The sequence below is a fragment of the Phyllobates terribilis genome, unplaced genomic scaffold (genome assembly GCF_046119375.1).
Source record: "Phyllobates terribilis strain yellow unplaced genomic scaffold, ASM4611937v1 Scaffold_7__3_contigs__length_470593459, whole genome shotgun sequence".
NCBI lineage: Eukaryota > Metazoa > Chordata > Amphibia > Anura > Dendrobatidae > Phyllobates > Phyllobates terribilis.
The window spans coordinates 81,699,163-81,719,316 of NW_027362767.1; the positions used below are offsets into that span (position 1 = coordinate 81,699,163).

The window sequence follows — 20,154 nt, forward strand, 5'->3', positions numbered from 1 at the left end:
CATTTATTGATCAGCTAAATAAAACAAAATATAAGGAATATTTTGCATATAATATTTTGATATAGAAAAAAAAAAGGCCATTGTGCAATCAGAACATCTATTAAAGGCACTTTGCGCAGCCGGCAATCAGTATAGATTATACATCTGTCATATTTTCTGTGTTGGAGACAGCAAATGGTTAAACTGTGCTCGCTCGAGGGGACAGGCCATGAAGGCCCCCCGTCACCGATTCGTGCCCATTCCCTAGGCGATCATCATACCTGTAACAGACAGAGTCCGTGCATGGATTGTGCGCTCTTACGACCACAAAGACGTGCTGAAAATGCGAGCGGATGTTCTTGGGGCTGAACGGCTGGGCTCCCGGCTCCTGAAACACTATTGTCACAATATCGTTTCCAATGTGCCGCTTCCTCAGCAGCTGCAATTAAAAAGAAAATCACAGCTTTACACATTTAGGGGGAGCGGAATAGATTGGGCGCTAAAGCGCTTCTGAATAATACATGCATGTGGTTTGCGACAGTGACAGATGCAAATTGACACTTTTTTTTTTTTTTTTTTTTTCATCTAGGGTTACTTATACATTGTATATATTCCCCCAGGACATCGATCGCAATAGCTTATCTCTAAGTAAGTGAACCCCAAACTAGGTGTCCTCCGGCATACACCACAATATGGAAGGTTTGTGTGTGAAACGATCCAAATCCGGTAAAAATTTGTTTTGTTACGGGAACACATTAATCATAGTGTAATAATCTTGTTTGTACATGGCCATAATTTGGTATAAAACATTATGGAATACAATGCAAACACCTTTTATTGTCGTGATTTAATTACAAAAAAAAAAAAAAAAGAGGAGGGCAAAAAAAAAAAAAAAGAAAAAAAGTAATTTAGCTTTGTCGACTGTTTATCTGCACACCAGGCGTAAAAACAATGGACCCCCGAACCCAGATGGTAAGAAACAATGAACGCACTCAATCATCCCAAACTGCGGCCCCTGACCTTTCTGATGCCTGGAGGTACAACAGTGCGTGTCCATAAACATAACCTCGGAAAACATGTTCTATTAAATGAATAATGCATTTCCAATTTAACACTGCGCGCCCCCCATCCTCCTCCGCCAGCAGTGGATTCTATTTGTGAACATAAAGCAAGCAGCGGGGTTCCAGACTTCCGTTCCTATGGTAACGCGCGCTGCCAACCACTTTACTGTAGCGCGCTTGTAATTATTTCTCTATGGAGCTGACGGTTTTAACTGCTGTGGGATCTGCATAATTACCTATAATATAGCATTACTTTATTGTCTCTTTCCTATTTGGGATGTTCACGTCTTGGAAATGAGAAATCGCTGGATCATGCACGGAATTGGCATCTTTTACTGAAAGCTTCAATTACTTAAAGATTAGGAGATATAGTTTAGAGAGAGAATAAAGTCTATATAAGGCCACATTCACACGCGCAGTATTTTACATCAGTATTTGTAAGCCAAAACCAGGAGTGGGTGATAAATACAGAAGTGGTGACGTGTTTCTATTATACTTTTCCTCTGATTGTTCCATTCCTGGTTTTGGCTTACATATACTGATGTAAAATACTAACCAAATACTGAACGTGTGAACGTGGCCTTACACATAAAGTGCCTCTGTTTATGTATTCTCCAGGACATCACGCAGGAACTGGCGCCTGTACACATTGGGGTTCACAACCTCCTTTCTCCAATAGGTTTACGTGGATAGATTTTGGGCCCGTAGATATACCATGCAAATCATAGTTGGTTAAAAGGGGTTGTCCACTAACTTTGATCTTAAAGGGGTTGTCCGGCCTTGGGGTACAAGTCTGCAGTCTCTCTAAGTGACTTCAGACTTGTGAACCCTTACATGCGCACACTGCTTACTCTGTGGATTCTTCAGTAATGGCGCCGAGAGTGGGTGGTCATGTGACTGCAAGTATGTGATTTGCATATTTACGGCCACATTCTGACTAGACGTCTCCGGCCTTACTCAGTGCACTAGCGACTAGTCGGTATGTGATTGCTTGTATTCAAATCACATACTTGCAGCCACAGCACTGGAGGGTCCTGACAGTGTGTGCATGTGAGGACTTGCAAGTGCGCAGTCACATAAGAGTGGAAGCCTTTAAGATTGATCATCAATCTAACATTGGTCGGCATCCAATACCCCTCCGATCAGCGGTTATCACCTCTGGCGGCAGCAAGATAAACAGTGTACAGAGCCAGAACCCCACAGCTCTGTTCATAGTTTAGTCACTGCTACTGGGTACTGCAGATCAGCTACTATTCTCTTCAATAAGAGGCAATATGCAGTTCCCAGAAGTGGCGACTAAACAGTGTGCGGAGCTGGGGTGTTTTGCTCCGTACACTGATTTCAACTGGCTGTCTCCAGCAGCGATAACAGCTGATCAGTGGCCCTGCAGGGTGTATAATCGACACAAATTTTATATTGATGACCTATCGTAAAGATAGGTCATAAATATGACATGGACAACCCCTTTAAGGTCTTTTTATGTTGTTTTTTCAAATACAGTTTGCACTGCCCAATCAATAAAGTGAATCTGTCACCAGGTTTTTGCCATGTAATCTGAGAGCAGCAGAATGTAAGGGCAGAGACCCTGATTCCAGTGATGTTTCTGCTGGTGAAAGCCCATTATGATGCTCCGTTATTTCCAGCAGTCCCATTAATAAAGTGGGGGTGTGCCCCTCCTCTTCATTCAAGACAGGGCCCTGTAGAACCCCGTTCTCTGGAGTTGCAGATCCCTGTTCTTGGTATTGTTGGGGGTCCCAGCAATCAGGGAATATTGCGGGTGCTAGGGGGTCCCCAGCAATCACGGAATATTGCAGGTCTTTGGGGGTTTAACCCCTAGCAATCAGGGTATATTGCAGGTCCTAGGGGGTTTCACCCCCAGCAATCAGGGAATATTGGATAACTTACTATATTGAGAATAATTGAGCATACATCCCATCCCTAAAATCAGTCAGGGGAATTGGTGGGCTTGGTATCAGGTCAGTACAGAAGACGGGGTCCGAGAAGGGGAACGGTAACACCCAATTGTCAATTACATCTATTTCCAGGAGGAACAACAGGAAAAACACAACACAATGAGGATAGATTTTCCACAATTTGTATTTTCTGATGAACACCAAAACAGAAAGGTCTTGAGAGCCGACAGGTCCTAATCTTCCATCATTAAACTCTCCCATCAATAATCCAGTATAATATGAATAGTATTACGTGAGATACAATGCGCTCACCTGCTGCTTGTTGTTCGGCGTGTATGGCAACATGGTAGAGACATGAAACATTATTTCATAATCCTTATAAGTTGTATAAAGGGAGTGGGTACCGGTTGAATCAGCTGAAAAACAAACAAGGACAACAATAAAAAAAAAAAATTGTATCCACGTAAAATAAAGGATTTAAATTGAATATTGTCAATTGACAAAGAAGATTTTAGGAATTACTCCTGCTAGTACGGTATGTGCAGCCATCAGGAAGAGAAAAAGAACTTTCAGCTAGGTTCAGTTTCCATGATGAGTTTTTGAGGCTGCGCATTTATGCTGCAAAAAAAAGCAACATCTAAGGCTATGTGCGCACGATGCAGAAATACTACGGATTTTTCCTGAGCGTTTCTGCATCTCCCTGGCAGAAAAAACGCATGCGGATTGTACATGCGGATTGTACATGCGGATTGTACATGCGTTTTTCCTGCCAGGGACATGCGGATGTGAAGCGTTCTTCACTTGCATTTCCGCATGCGGGTTGTCAAGCGCTTTCCAAGCGATTTTAGAATCACTTGGAAAGTGCTTGACAACTTGGTCACACTATATAAATCCATGCAACCGGCATGGATTTATATAGTGTGACCGAAGAATGGTAAAAACTAAAGAATAAATATTATACTTACCTTCTGATGGCCCCCGGTGTCCTTGTCTCTGCTTGCCGGCAGCTCGCGGTAGATTTAAGTACCTGCCAACGTCAGCGTCGCGTGACCCGTCACATGACTATGACGTCAGCGCAGGTCCTTTAGTCTACCGCGATCTGCTGGCAAGCAGAGACAAGGACACCGGGGGCCATCAGAAGGTAAATATAATATTTATTTTTTATTTTATTCTTTTTTTTACATCTAGATCTATGAACCGAAAGAACTGTCCTTGAGGAGCTGAATGCAAAGATAAGTGACTGCGCGGTCACAATGTCCTCCTCTACCTCTTTGGCGTTGCATTTCTATGCAGACAGGTGGTCTTTTCTAGAATATACCTTTTTACGTTTTAAAAGGCATTCATACAACATATAAGTCTTGAAGGAAAAGCAGAAGTTTATATAAGCAGAACGGTTAATCTGCATATATGTAAAGTGAAAAAACGACCAGAGTTCTTAGAAGTTACAGGTGTGGAGCTAGCAGTACCACAGAGGAGCATTCATCTGTAGCCAGCAGCTTTCACAGGGTAACTGCAGCACAGGACGGGGTAACAACAAGGCAATTTTACTTTGATTTTCCAAAATGAGAGAGAAAAACAGCAGTGCTACTGAATCGTGTGAACATGGCCTTACGGGTGCAGAAAAGTTTAGTTTTAAAAGGATTGTCCAGGACTTTATGAAAAAGATAGATAAAAAATATCAGATCAGGATGGGTTAGCCCTGCCAAATAGCTTTTTAATGGTAACCCCTTTGAGACACTGTGTACATGAGCATGTAGGTCATAGGAAGCTGAATAAAATGACACCTTGATATCTGCGATCCGATGTCTTATTTCAGAGAAATCCACGTTTTTCTTAATATGTAAATAAATTGTTAAGATCTATGGGCCGGACATAGATCTCCCCGAGAATCTGCCTCCAGAGATTATTATAAATGAAAGGGGACGTTACCAGTGTGAGACATGTAATGACTGACAGTCTGCTCTCCTGATCTACATGTCTCACACTGGTAACCATTCCTTTCTTTTAAAATAGACTCTGGATGCAGATTCTCAGGGAGATCTATGTCCGGCCCATAGATCTTAACAGCTCATTTACATATTAAGAAAAACTTGGATTTCTCTGGAATAAAATATCGGATTGCAGATATCAAGGTATCATTTTATTTAGCTCTCTATGACCTACATGCCCATATAGACGAGGGTTGGTCCTACTGACAGATTCCCTTTAATCCTATTCTTTTGAATTGGATAAAGCCACAGTGAATGATCTAACATGATACAGCCACTATGAAAAGTGCAGAGTTGGGGGGACGCACAGCTTGCCGGACCACCAGAAACACCTCTCAAACAATTGATCGGTCGGAATCCCACCAATCTATTTTTAATCCATAGCCCCCTCCAAACCCCCCATACATTTAGATGGCGGTCAGCGAAATTATGACTCAGCCGATCGTTCAGTCGGCAGCTATCTCGCCCAACACACTCACTCTGCCGAGCACTACTGTGTTTTTTCTGAGATAGCCACTGCCAAACTCCTTTGGTAGCCGCTTATCTCCCCATCGGACTAAAGGATTAGCAGTATGAAATCAGACACCCTGGAACCTCATCTTCCCCGACATCATCTGTTGGGGAAGAGTTGGTGGCTCCCATACATGCTAAATTGATAAAAGCTCGGGATGGGCTGAAACGTCCTTCGTGGTTGTTCATTAAAGGAAGCATTGAAAACATGTGAGTGCCGGGATTTTACTCTATTGATGAACTTTGGCTTTTCCATGTGCACCACCCTTTTTGGAACGGAGTGCCGACCATTCTTACCTATTTTGTGCCCATACATATTAGACTGTCAGCCAAACCTGTCGATATTGTTTGGCATCAGTCTAACGTGTATGGTGGCCTTTAGTCAGAGATCACCTCGAAGATTTACAGCTCATTTCAGTAGCCACAACTATTTATTTATTTTTTTACTAGTCTTATAAGGTCTCGCTTCTGCATTATGCGTCGGCACCATTTGGGGTTCATTATGTTTAGCTTTAATTTTTAAAAAAATTTGCCCGACTTTACTTTACAACTGTAACCATTTTTTTTATCTCATTAGGAAACCTTTGCCAAACTGAGGACAAAGGACGCCCGCTGCCTCTGTGCCTTTGATGCCACATTGACCGCATCTCATGGGTTTGAAAGACGGAGATTAGAGTCTCTTCTGTATGCGACAAAATATGCACAGATTAATGTTTTTTTACACTCCATTTTCTTCAAGTATACTGTACATTGCTGCAGAAATCTAGTGCAAAATGTTGTCCCAAATCAGACAATATATATGTATATATAATAATATATTATACAGAATGTGATCTGGTTTCTTAGGAAAAGTGGCTGCTCCATATAATGCAGATTATTTTTAGAGGTTCGCGTAAATAGAAAGTATGGAGGATTTGGTGAAAATAGTCAGACTTGATTTGTTTCAGACAATTACGTATCTACTCCATTACAATGTGTCTACGTTTTACAGCTGCTGCGTTTTGTTGCCAGGAAAAGGCAAAAGAAAACATGGTCGCTCAATGCTGAACTGTGAGCTGACCCGTGCCTAAAACGTTTGCTGCAAAAAAAAAAAAGAAACCAGCCCCGCAATCATTTCAAGTTTCCAACGCGCTGAATCGACAGAGCCCAATGCCAGAGAATACTCTCTGGAACAATGAATCACACATTTCCTTTTTTTTGATGGTGGTCTAGAGTTTGTAGACAGATGGGTGGGCTTTATTATCCATTCCTAATGAGTCAGGTGGAGCTACCCGCTGGTATTGTATAGGAATAAGAGGCTACTAGACTAGCACAATTATCTGTGTAATGGAGGTGGGATAAGAAAGGGTTAAAAAGAGAGGAAGCTTTTGGGGTGAAAGGGTGAATATCTACACTTCTTCCTTCTACTTGGGTTTTTTAAACTAGGGTTTCCTTGCAGTATTTCTTTAAGTAATCCTTTCATGCATAACAAGGAATCTCTTTGGCCTGATTCACACCACGCTTTTTTTTAACTTCTAAAAGCTGCACTGATGTGTTGGAAAGCTGATTCATACGGATGCATTAAAAAGAGAATTTTTCAGAAAAACTTTTTATGTTGTGCTGGACACACGCTATAAAATTGTGGCAGCAGAGCAGAATAATTTTTTTTTTTTTTTTTTTTTTTAAATTTGTCTCTCCGTTGTGGAGATATTAGCAGTCAAAGTATTGGTACCTAATGAGTTAACACCCACTTGGACATAAAGTGGTGTCCACTAGTAGGGCAACCCTCTTCTCAATCTATACGTTTGCCCCCAGTAAAATAATAACGCTTATACTCCCTTCCGGTGCCGATGCTATTCCTGCAGTGTCGGCACAGACTCTCCCAGGGATCGCTTGACATTATGTCATGCAATCCCTGCAGTCAATTAGCTCTGGCTTCTCTCTCTCTGCCTTCGAACATATCACATGGATCCGGGAGAAAATGAGGGAGCAGCAGCTCTCACTTCATCAGGATGTATGTGATATGCCCAAAGGGAGGGAGAGTAAAGCCAGTGCTGATTGTCTGCAGGGATTGCATGACATAATGTCAAGCGATCCCTGGGAGAGTCTGTGCCGACACTGCAGGAATAGCACAGGCATTGGAGGCGTGTATAAAGGTTATTATTTTACAAGGGGCAAACATACGGATTGAGAAGGGGTTGTCTGAGTAGTGGACAACCCCTTTAAGTCAAACTGGCTGTTAACTCATTAGGTAGCAATACTTTGATTGCAAATATCTCTGCCATGGAGAGGTAAAATGAAAATAAAAAAATAAGTTATTTTATTCTGCATGCACTATATATCATGTGTCCAATTCAACATGAAAAAAGCTCTGTTTTTAAAGGATGAAAAAAACAGCATTTTTTTTTACAGTGCAAATAGATACGTCAAGTCCGCCACAAAAACGTGGTGTGAAACAGGCCAAACCTACTTCTTGCACCACAAATCTCATATCAAACTTTGCCAACATTGCCACCTCAACAAAACAGAAAAAATGGCAATGTGTAAAAGTAACATAACTGCTAGACTTTTGCTTTCTCGCGAGAACTTCTGAGTCGGGAGTCCTCCTTAAATCAGGTAAATTGGTCTTCAATTCTAAGAAGGCAATTAGAATTTATTTCCATATTACTAGTTTTATATCAAGTTTGTCCAGAAATATCCACGGACAGGTACAGTGCATTTGTAGGCAGTCATTTATGGGTGACACGGAGTACGGTACATGGGTGGAGTTCTTACTTTTAGTATCGAGTTGCGCTCTGTACTTCTCAAATCCTTTAAGTCGTACTCTGTCTCCCAAGAGCTGAAGGAATTCTTCAAAGGCTGGCCCGGCCGACTCGTTGTTATACATTTCTTCTTCTGTGCTCTGACCCGCTTTGCAATACATGATGCCGACTTTCAGCTGGTAACTTAGCTGTAATGGGAAAAAGTGGTTAATGGGTAGGATCTACTGAGGAAAGTATCCTTTTTTCATTTTAAAAGGGAATTTCAGACCTATATATAAATGCCAGACCTGTATAGTGAATCACTAACCTATTGGTTAAGGCTTTTAAAGGGAATTTGTCCGCAGGTTTTTGCTATGTAATCTGAGATCAGTGTGAGGTAGGGGCAGAGACCCTAATTCCAGCAGTGTCATTTACTGGACTGCTTGATGCAGTTTTGATGGAATCCATGTTTTCTGTGCTGTAGAAGTAGCAGTGGTCAGAATGCTGAGCTGTGTATAACCCCGCCCACACCACTGATTGGCAGCTTCCTTAAAACATTGTCAGAAAGCTGCCAATGAGTGGTGGGGGCGGGATTACACAGATTAGCCTGACTGTCTGGCACGTGACACCTAGTCCTGCTGTGATAATCTCCTGATGATAAAACAATGATTGTATTGAAACTACAGAACACAGTCTAATAGGTGCCACATTCCTGGAATAAGGCTCGCTGTAAATATCAAAAACCAGCTGATAGATTTCCTTTAAGTAAAGTGGCAAAAACAATCCATTTTTGGCCTACATCAGATTTATCAATATGGCAGGCAAGTGCCACTCTGGCGAGTCTGGTGCATGGGATAGGGAAGTTAGTAGTGCACCTCTAATGCCATGTGCCATAGTCAGTCATTTTCTTCCACTGCATTTTAGCTCATGATTAAAGGGGCTGACAATACTTGCACAAGTCTTTCTTAATCCCTATGTTTCTCGCCCCAGTAAAAAGTGTCAGCGCTGTTCCAGCAGTGTCAGCACTGGCTCTCCTGATGCTCTCCTGTCATAGTTATGTCACGTAATCCCTGCGGCCAATCAGTGCTGGCTTCACTCTCCACTCCTATAGACGCAATTGAGATCTGGAGGAACTGAGAGTTGCGGCTACTATATCGCTTACTCCGGATGTCTTGATTCGTTCGAAGGAGGGGAGAGTGGGGCATGCACTGATTGGCCACAGGGATAGCGTGACAATGTCACAAGAGTCTCGGGAGAGCCAATGCAGACAGTGCTGGAATGGCGCAGGCACTGGAGGTAAGTGTTATTATGTTACTGGGGTGGAAGCATAGGGATTCAGAATGGGTTGTCTGAGTAGTGGACAACCACTTTAAGCTCTATAAATATACTCTAATGAAAAGAAAAATGTTAGCAGAACGCTAAACTTCAAACCTTAGATTTCTTCGATTTTGTAGCTCTAAACGAGAGGAAACCAGGGCATGGAAAGTGGGAAAGAGCCCACTGTCATTTTCCCCTCCAACCTTGTAGTAGATTTTCCTGCACACAAAACCTTGTCTATTTATGCTAGGAGTCCTTGGCAGCCATAGCGTGGTACGTCTATGTGCTGAAGTGCTTGTTTATACGGAAAGATTTACATCTCACAGTCAAGAACATGTTCTTCAAAGTCAGATATTACCACATTAACGGAACAGATTTGGCAATGAAGTTTAGGTTTTATGTGGAAACCACCAAGAACAAAAAAAGGAGGAAAATACAAACAAGAACTTCATTGTAATTTCAATAGGAACATAATTGGCATGGTGGTCGCGACTCTGGGTTGGGCAGATGCCCGGAGAACGCTACCTACCTGCGGGCATGGTGCTAAGTGTAAAGCTCATGTAAGAGGGATAATGCATGGAGTTATTTTCCAGGGATTGGTTAATGTTACAGCGTATAAACACATTTTAGACTATTCTATCTGGTGACCGTTTGGGGAAGATCCTCTCATATGTCAGCGGGGTCTACCCCTTTCCACAACATAAGGTCAAAAGAGACCAGATTTGATATGTTGAGAAGCTTCAGCAGCTGAACGGAGCCTGGACCTCAACCCCATTTAACACCTTTTGTGAAGTGAAGTGAGAAAAATGTAGGTATAAATTGCATTTATGGGATCAAATAACTAAAAATTGGCATGTGCATATGTATTCACCCCTTTTGCTATGAAGCTCTTAAAAATATCTGGTGCAAGCAATTACCTTCATAAGTCACATGCTTAATGAAAGGACTTCCACCTGTGTACAATCTAATGTCACATGTCTGTCACTATATACACACCTTTTCTGAAAGGCCACAGAGGCTGCAACACCATTAACAAGAGGCACCACTAACCAAGCACCATGAAGACGAAGGAAATCTCCAAACAAGTCAGGGACAAAGCCGTTGAGACGTACAAGTCAGGGTTGGGTTGTAAAAAATATCCCAATCTCTGATGACCCTCCAGAGCACCATCAAATGGAAAGAACATGGTACCGCAACAAACCTGCCAAGAGGGCCGCCTACCAAAACTCTCAGCCCGGGCAAGGAGGGCATTAATCAGAGAGGCAGCACAGGTAACCCTGCAGGAGCTGCGGACTTCCCAAGCAGAGACTGGAGTATCTATCCATACGATCACAATTAGCCGTACACTCCATAGAGGTGGCCTTTATGGAAAAGTGGGCAGAAAAATGCCTTTACTTCCAAACACAAAAATTGTAAGACTCATTTTGAGTTTGCCAAAAGACATGTGGGAGACTCCCCAAATGTATGGAGGAAGGTGCTGTGGTCAGATGAGACCAAAATTGAACTTTTGGTCACCAAGGAAAACACTATGGATGGTGCAAAATACATGGAAATTCTTGAGAAAAACCTGTGTGTCTGTCAGCGATTTGGGACTGGGACAGAGGTTTACCTTCCAACAAGACAATGACCCAAAGCATACTGCTAAAGCAACACTCGAGTGGTTTAAGGGGAAATGTGTAAATGTTTTGGAGTGGCCCAGTCAAAGTCCAGACCTTAATCCAATTGAGAATCTTTTTTCAGACTTGGAGATTACTGTAACCATCTAACTTGAAGGAGTTGGAGCAGTTTTGCCTATGGAATGGGTAAAAATCCCAGTGGCAAGAAGTGGAAAGCTCATGGAGACTTATCCAAAGCGATTTGCAGCTGTAATTGCCACAAAAGAAGGCTCTACAGAGAACTGACTTTAGGAGGAGGGTGAATAGTTAGGACAAAATAACTGAAAATTTCAGTGTGCATATACCGTATGTTGTTTGTTTCACAATAAAAAGAAAACCAAATGTTCACAGTTGTAGGCATGTTGTTTACATGAACTGATCCAAACCCTCAAAAAACTGTTAAATTCCAGGTTAAGAGGTAGCAAAATACAGAAAATGCCAAGGATGGTGAATACTTTCGCAAGCCACTGTACACACAGAAAAGCTTGTGGAAAGAGTTCACAGAAGAATGGAGGCTGGTACAGGCAGGGCTGTGGAGTTGGTAAGCCAAACCTCCGACTCCTCAATTTCCATGACCCCGACTCCCTCATACATGGCTCATGTTTAAGTGATAAATTTACTGTAGAACGGATTCATCTCAGCTAAAAGTCTAGACCCTTAGATCAGGAATAGGACAGACATTTATAGGACATTTCATTAGTTTCCCAATTCTTATGAAAAAATATTCCCCACAAACTGCATTGAACTACTGTACCCAATTTATTATATATTTTAGGAGTGGATCCATTTTATACCGACTCCACAGCCCTGGGTACAGGTGCAAAAAGGGACTCAACTTTATACAGTGGTGTGAAAAAGTATTTGCCCCTTCCTGATTTCTTGTTCTTTTGCATATTTGTCACACTTAAATGTTTCAGATCACAAAATAAATTTAAATATTAGACAAAGATCACACAAGTAAAACAGTTTACAGTGCAGTGCAGTTGTTAAATGAAAATCTTTATTATTAAGGGAAAAAGAAATCCAAAAAAAGTGATTGCCCCCTAAACCTAATAACTGGTTGGGCCACCCTTAGCAGCATAACTGGTAATGAGTCTTTTACAACGCTCTGGAGGAAGTTTGGCCACTCTTCTTTGCAAAATTGTTGTAATTCAGCCACATTGGAAGGTTTCCGAACATGAACAGCCTTTTTAAGGTCATGCCACAGCATCTCAATGGGATTAAGATCAGGACTTTGACTAGGCCATTCCTAAGTCTTAAGTTTGTTTTTCTCAAGCCATTCAGAGGTGGACTTGCTGGTGTGTTTTGGATCATTGTCCTGCTGAATAACCCAAGTGTGCTTCAGCTTGAGGTCACGAACAGATGACCAGACATTCTCCTTCAGGATTTTTTGGTAGACAGCAGAATTCATGGTTCCATTTACCACAGGAAGTCTTCCAGGTCCAGAAGCAGAAAAACCTCCCCAGACCATTACACTACCACCAACATATTTTACTGTTGGTATGATGTTCCTTTTCTAAAATGCTGTGTGTTACGTCTACGCCAGATGTAATGGGACATACACCTTCCAAAAAGTTCAACTTTTGTTTCGTCAGTCCACAGAGTATTCTCCCAAAAGTCTTGCATATCATCAAGATGTTTTCTGCTGAAACAGAGACAAGCCTTTATGCTCTTTTTGCTCTGCAGTGTTTTTTGTCTTGGAACTCTACCATGCATGACATTTTTGCCCAGTCTCTTTCTTATGGAGGAGTCATCAACACTGACCTTAACTGAGACAAGTGAGGCCTGCAGTTCTTTGGATGTTGTTGTGGGGTCTTTTGTGACCTCTTGGATGAGTCATCGCTGCGCTCTGGGGGTAATTTTGGCCGGCCACTCCTGGGAAGGTTTACCACTGTTGCATATTTTTGCCATTTGTGGATAATGGCTCTCACTGTGGTTCGCTGGAGTCCCAGAGCTTAAGAAATGGCTTTATAAGCCTTTCCAGAGTGATAAATCTCCATTACTTTGTTTCTCACTTGCTCCTGAATTTCTTTGGACCGCAGAATGATGTCTAGCTTTTGAGGATCTTTTGGTCTACTTATCTTTGTCAGGCAGGTCCAGTTTAAGAGATTTCTTGATTGAGAACAAGTGTGCCAATAATCGGGCCTGTGTGTGGCTAGGGAAATTGAACTCCGCTTCCCAAAGATGTAATAAACCACAGATAATTTATGTTTTAAGGAAGGGGTGGGGGGGGATCACTTTTCACACAGGACCCTGAAGGTTTGGATTTCTTTTTCCCTTAATAATAAAGATCTTCATTTAAAAACTGCATTTCCTTTTTACTTGTGTTATCTTTATCTAATATTAAAATTTGTTTTGTGATCTGAAATATTTAAGTGTGACAAACATGCAAACAGTTTTTCACACCACTGTATATAGGCCCGTGATTTTGGAATGGGATGTTCAAGAAGCTCATAAAAAATGTGATAATCAGGTACCTCCATCATAGTTTGTGGGTACCTGATGATTATCACACTTTTATGTGTGTGTTTGTATATACATGTGGAGTACATATAAATATATGCATTGCAATATATTACTAATAAATGTTAGGATTCTGTGTTGCAGGTAACCTTCACATGGATTTCTGCCTCTACATTTGTTTGCTCCTCAAAACATTTCAGCCCTTCAATAATGCATAGAGAATAGGGCAGATCCAGATCAGGAGCACAATACGTTTACATTTTACTAAAAGTCATTTACATCTCTACTCAACATTCAGGAGTCTGGCGCCAGGTTTCCTTGGCATGCAAATAACAGAAAACGCAGAAAATGTAAATCCATCATGAGATAGGACAGATACATAAATGCTCTGGTCTATGGGGCCATCTACGTAGCTGGAATAACACATGCACATTATGTTCGCCATGCACATCCTAATGCATAGGGGCCGGGAATATTTGGTGAAGTTGATGGGGAATTCCACCCACCATCGTATAAGCAGATTACTTTACTAATTATCCATTACATAAGAGTTTGATCATATGTGTAGTTAGAAACAAGTTTTGGGCGTTTCCATGTACAATCACCTAGAAGGGCAATTCTAACAAGGTAGGTGATGAGAATGAATGAAATTGTCCACAAAACTTAACTTTATACAGCCTAAAAATGGACTCACAATAAGCTTACAGGGTCATGTTCTGGGGGCTCGGGTATTCTAAATGGCTACAAAGATAACCTATTATATCAATGCATTACATGGACAGATGCTGGACTTCAATGGGCACTGGGCAATCCTCTCTTTCCCTTATGACACTGCAGGGGAATTTAACCCCCGATGCCGGCTTCCCCAATATATTACAAATGATTACTGGGAGTTATAGTTTAAAGGGGTTGTCCGATCTTAAACTACAAGTCTGCAGTCACTCTATGTGACTGCAGACTTAAGAAACCACACATTGTGCACACCGTGTGCTATGAGTATTCTCCAGTCCCGGCGCTAGGAGCAATAGTTATGTGATCGCAAGTATGAGTATTTGCATACTTCTGGCCCCATTCCAACTAGACTGTATCCAGCTTCGCTCAATACACTTGCATTGAGCGAGTCCGCACGCATCTAATCAGAATGTGGCTGCAGCATGATGTAGAGACAGACTCCGATTCCAGCAATGTGTCACTTCGTTTACTGGGCGCAGTTGTAATAGAATCACAGTTTTCTCTGCTGCAGAGCTCGGAATGCTGAGCTGTGTATAACTCCGCCCACACCTCTTATTGTCTGCTTTCTGTGTACACTGTATATTGACAGAAAGCAGCCAATCAGTGCACCTTTCTGTGTACACTGCATATTGACGGAAAGCAGCCAATCAGTGCAGGGGTGTATGATTGGACCAGAAGGCACGAGACAACTAGTCCTGTAGTAATAATCTCCTGCTGATAAAACAATGATTTTATTGAAATAGCAAAACGCAGCCTACTAAATGACACCTGGAATCGGTCTCAGCGCCTACATTATGCTGCTCTCCGGTTACATAATAAAAACATGTTTACAGATTCTCTTTAAATCCATAGTGCTGTACAGGGGCAGGTGAAGAATTTTATTCTAAGGGAATATTATTACAGCTACTTTTTAAGCTGCTAATCACATATCATTTCTTGTAATACAGGGCATTTGAAACTGAGGGTGTGTTGCTTTAAACATGATCTGATTTCTGTAATCTCTTCTGCACATTACAATAGAATGCTTTCAGCCTCTGCATGAATAGAATTGCATTTGCTATCAGAGAAATAAAAGAAGATATTTGCAGGTGTCCCTGAAACTCAACAGATCTGACTCATAGCATTAGGAATACATTGTAACCCTGCAATGAGGTACACATAAGACAATACATAAAGAATCTGAAAGAAAGTCTACACGTTAAAGCAGAAAAAAACAAGAATGCAGCATTTATACAACCCGCAATGCCGATGAGAGCTGCATACAATCATATACACAACACAATGTTTTATTTCTTTAGTTGCCAACTTTGTTATATTGCTAAACCAATGTGAAAGTTCCTAAAGCGACACACCTATTAACTTGTAACACATGGACTGTGATAAAAAGCATCAAAAACCTAAAGAAACATAAAAAAAACTAAAGAAATCCCCAACTGTATGAATGTATAAGTAAAAGGACACATGAAAATTAGCATTAGGCATTCATTGCAGTCAACAACCAGGTAAATATTAGTTCAATATGGGGCTGCAATTTCAGCTTGTTTCAATGAGTAGCAGCTGTTACCGGGTACTGCAGAACAACTCTTATTGAAAAGCTGTTCTGCAGTGCTCTGCAATGGCTGCTACACATTGGATGCAGCTGTGCTGCACATTATAGCTCTGTTCAGTGCTTATAACAGCTGATCACTGAGGGTGCTTGGTGTTGAACCCCCACCAACCTACTATTTATGACCCATACTTCGTAGAGGTAACCAATATCTTGTGACCAGACAACCCCTTCAGAGCTGCTTCAAACCAGAGATTCACTTTGCGTTAGGATGAACAATAACAAAGCACCATAGATTTATGGGCACTGTTAACTACAGGTGTGTTGGTGTTAAGTGCGACAGAATCCTTCCTTCCTAATGGATGACTATGCCTCAATTAACTACTATATCCTAGAAGTATCACCATATTTTACAGCTTTTGACAACCTACTGAAAGTTAAATCTCAAACTTCCTGCAAGTAGGTGTTTAGAAAAGCAGTATAGATAGAGAAGGTATATTGCAGTTTCCTTCAGAAAACATGTATCCTGTGGAGGAAGGGACAAGGTGGCAGGGGTTCACACAGACTGGGAGTCAACTCCTTACCTCCCTTCCCATAGTTTACTAAATTAGAGAGTTGGTCCAGATTGCAACTACTCACCCCTACTCCTGTACGGCCTTTTGGATTCGTACCGCCAAAATCTGCCTTCCAATCTCTGCCTACACTCCACAAGAAGGGGAGGCCGGGACTGTCCGGAGACAAGAGTAGAGAGGGCCAGCACTGAGACTTTGAGGATCTCTTTACTCAGGTAAGCAGGGAATGTAGAACCCCAATGGACCTTTTCATTTGATTTATTTTTTTTATTTTTAAAAGTAGCAGGGGGTGGCTACGGCAGTTCTTTAAATATTTAAGGCCGACCCCAGGGGCAATACCGTGACTTCAGACAAATCACTTACCCCTTGTTCATCCAGTTTCATGAGCTGCTCAGTAACTTTCGGGGTGTTGAAGGCTAGCCGTAGACCTTGGACGTTCAGCTCAGGAATGATATGCTCGAGCACCTCTTTAAGCGGCAGTCCTCTTGCAGTGCCGTGTTTAGCAGTTGACGGAATTGCATCTTCAAGCACTGATCCGCGTAACGTCATAAGCTAAGGATAAGAGAGAAACTACAAGTCATATAACTTCTTAACAGGTCGTACGAGCACTTACTACAATGACATTTAATATTAATGCATAAGCCATCAAGTCACAGCCCTCCACTTGCTGATTTACGGTTCTGTACAGATAAATTAATCATACGTTGCTTTAACACTCAACGGTAGAGCAGACTGGAAACCCCAGATAGAAATCACCTAGATTAACAGTGCAAGTATCCGACGATCCCTTTTAACTAAACCTTGACACTTTACTCTGCGGAATAGAATTAAACATTTAATCTTCAATATATTAAATTAATATTACATATATTAAAAGAAAGCAGTATTAAGGCAATATTAGTGGATGTGCAGGGCCTGACAATACCATGTTTTATGACATTTGTAAGGCTTATACCTTATAAGTAATGATTTCAGCCCATCTTTTCAGTGGCATGCATCTCGCCAGAAATGCTACTCCGAGTAACATTTCCGGCTTAAAGGGGTTATCTGAGACTTTTTTTTTTCTATGGGGCTAAGCACTTATCAGCAGTTCGTTGCTAACTACCTGCCTGTTCTGCAGTTTGACAATCTTTCCCGGCTCAGAGCAGTCAAGGACCGCTCCTGCAGGCAGTTAACCTGCGTCCTGTGACATCACATCGACAGAGCAGTTCCTTCTCTTCCACTCTACTCGGTCAATGAGGTGTCTCTTCTGATGTCATCTTGATTGACAGCTTGTCTGCAGTGAGGAGCCAGCTGTCAATCAACATGACGTCAACCGTGATGCTCCGTTGACAGAGCAGAGTGGAAGAGAAGGAGCTGTCGATGTGAAGCAGGAGAATACCTGGAAGGAGTGGTCTTTGCCCACTATAAACCATGAGAGATTGCACAGCGCAATAGACAAAAACTACCTGCCGATCAATGCTTAGACCCATAGACAAAAAAAATTAAGTCGTGGCTAACCCCTTTAGGCTATGTTCACACATGATGGGTTTTCAGTGTCACAAATCTGCAGCAAAACCTAATCTCAGACAGGAAATCAGCTGCGTCAAAACCACAGGTTTTACTGCATTTTTGGATGAGTTTTTTTCACTGTCCTTCTGTCTCTATTTATGGATGTACATAAAGTTCTGTGAAAAAAAGAACCCCATTCTATTTTGCCATCAAAAACGCTGAAAAAACACCAACGCAAATTTTGGTGCGCTTTTTCAGCGTTTTTTTCACCACCCATTACTTCCTATGGGCGAAAAAACGCTGAACTAAGTGATATGCTCTATTTTCCAAAAAAACAACCAAGGCACAAAATGCACAGCAAAAAAGATGTGTGAACAGTAAATTCTGGTTTCTCATAGACTTTGCTGGTACTGAAAAACACAGCTGAAAATTTGCATAGAAATCTGCCGCAAACAACGCTGAAAAACCCAACATTTGTGAACATAGCCTTTAATTACACCAGTAATGTGGCAGATGTATGTATATATAACGAAGGATTCACCATTCACAAAAGGTGATGGTCACATCTCCCCTCCTCCCCATCCCTGTAGAGTGACCTCTGCACAGGACACAGAGCATGCCTAGAAAACACTACAGCATGTAAGCACCCTGTCATCAAACAGTACAGAAAATACAAATACTGTTTGAGTAACCCTAAGGCACATCTTTTAACTTTGTTTGTTCACTCCATAGTAGACATGACTAGTTACAAAGAATGTTTGCCAAATGGAAAACCCTTGACTATTGATTTATTATGGGACATTCTTTTTTTTACAATTTTCATTGTTTTAATCACCATCATTATAGGAGAGCAAACAACAGAAAGTAAACAGTGCTTAAAAGAGTCATTGCATTTGGGTAAATACGTGTAGACGTTGACATTAGATGTAGCTTTCAATAAAATGTCAGCACTCGTGATGTATGACCTACACGTTCTAGAAATGGAATGTGGCTATATTCGGCTGGAAAAAAAAAACAAAAAAAAAAACTTTTGTCAATGTGCATATCCTATAGTATATCACATCCGGAACCCAAACCACTAAACTACCTGTCCTTGTACTTAAGAGGGTCAACACAGCCGTCAGACAGTCTGCCCTGGTTCTAAGTCCTAAGCATTCACGGAATGCAAGGAGTAGATGAGAAACAGATACAACCCAACAGGATACATGGCAGAAGTCCCAATCACATTTTATTCACTGTGGTGTTCCAGCAATTGCACATAATCCTGTGGTACACATTTACAATGCAAATGGCTAGAAAAGATTATTCCTAAAAAATAAAAATAAAAATCAACAGTTTGGTTGAAGAACTTTTTTTCTTTTTTTTTCTTTTTTGAGTATGGAGTTATAAATTAGAGAGATCAAAGTTTGGGGGAATTGGATCTCTGCCAGCACCCCCTCGAATAAGAATTCTGTACAGATTCATGAGAACACCAGGAAAAAAAAAAAGAATTCAAAGACAGGAAAACACCAAGCTTAAAAAAAAGTAACAGGTTAATGTCATTATATGATCGCTAATGGGATCAAAAGTGCAAATCAATTCATTTACCTAAAAGTCATTTTTCTGCCCCTAGGTACCGGCCACTAAGGGACTGACAACTCCTAACTTGCTGATTACTGCCAGTTCTTATATGAAATCCTGTCACCGATTACATCAGCAATCACAGTAGAACCCTAAGTCATTTAAAGGGAATTATGTCAGTAGGATCAACCCTCCTAAGCAGTTTATATGGTCATGCAGGTACTAGAAACCCGCACCACAGACTGTCAAGGAACTTATTCATATCCGGATCTGGGTCTGGGAGATCCCCCGCGAGGAGCATGGACAGACATCGTCAGGCACATGGTGGCCATATACATTATGAGTTGTCGGAATGACATTCACATATTTTGGATCCGCCTGTGATCTCAAAGGTTTTACTTTGATTTTCACGGTGATTTGGATTCCAGTCCCTAATTAGTTGACAACTTTGGTTTCCCATTGACCTTTGTTACATCATTTTGATCTCATTCAACATAGATCCGTAAAGATTTTCAACTTGAATCTGTCGTTCATGGAGATCCGATGTGTGATTTGTGTGACTGTAGTTTTTTTGTTAGCAGTGTATTTGCAGTCAAGATCACGTTGGCCATAATAGAAACACAAGTTTCTCCAAACGAAAGTGACCA

At 41.4% G+C, this 20,154-nt stretch overlaps 1 protein-coding gene across 7 annotated transcripts in view; it reads right to left on the reverse strand.

The window, feature by feature from the left end:
• Positions 1 to 20,154, reverse strand: part of SIPA1L1 (signal induced proliferation associated 1 like 1) — a 251,854-nt gene that overhangs the window by 62,954 nt on the left and 168,746 nt on the right. For all 7 annotated transcript variants that reach the window (XM_073638885.1, XM_073638884.1, XM_073638886.1 and 4 more), the window contains exons 5-8: positions 16,820 to 17,008; positions 8,206 to 8,380; positions 3,266 to 3,369; positions 261 to 418 (exon numbers count right to left, since the gene is read on the reverse strand). In XM_073638885.1, coding sequence (XP_073494986.1) covers positions 261 to 418; positions 3,266 to 3,369; positions 8,206 to 8,380; positions 16,820 to 17,008 — 626 coding nt within the window. The remainder of the gene's footprint in view (positions 1 to 260; positions 419 to 3,265; positions 3,370 to 8,205; positions 8,381 to 16,819; positions 17,009 to 20,154) is intronic.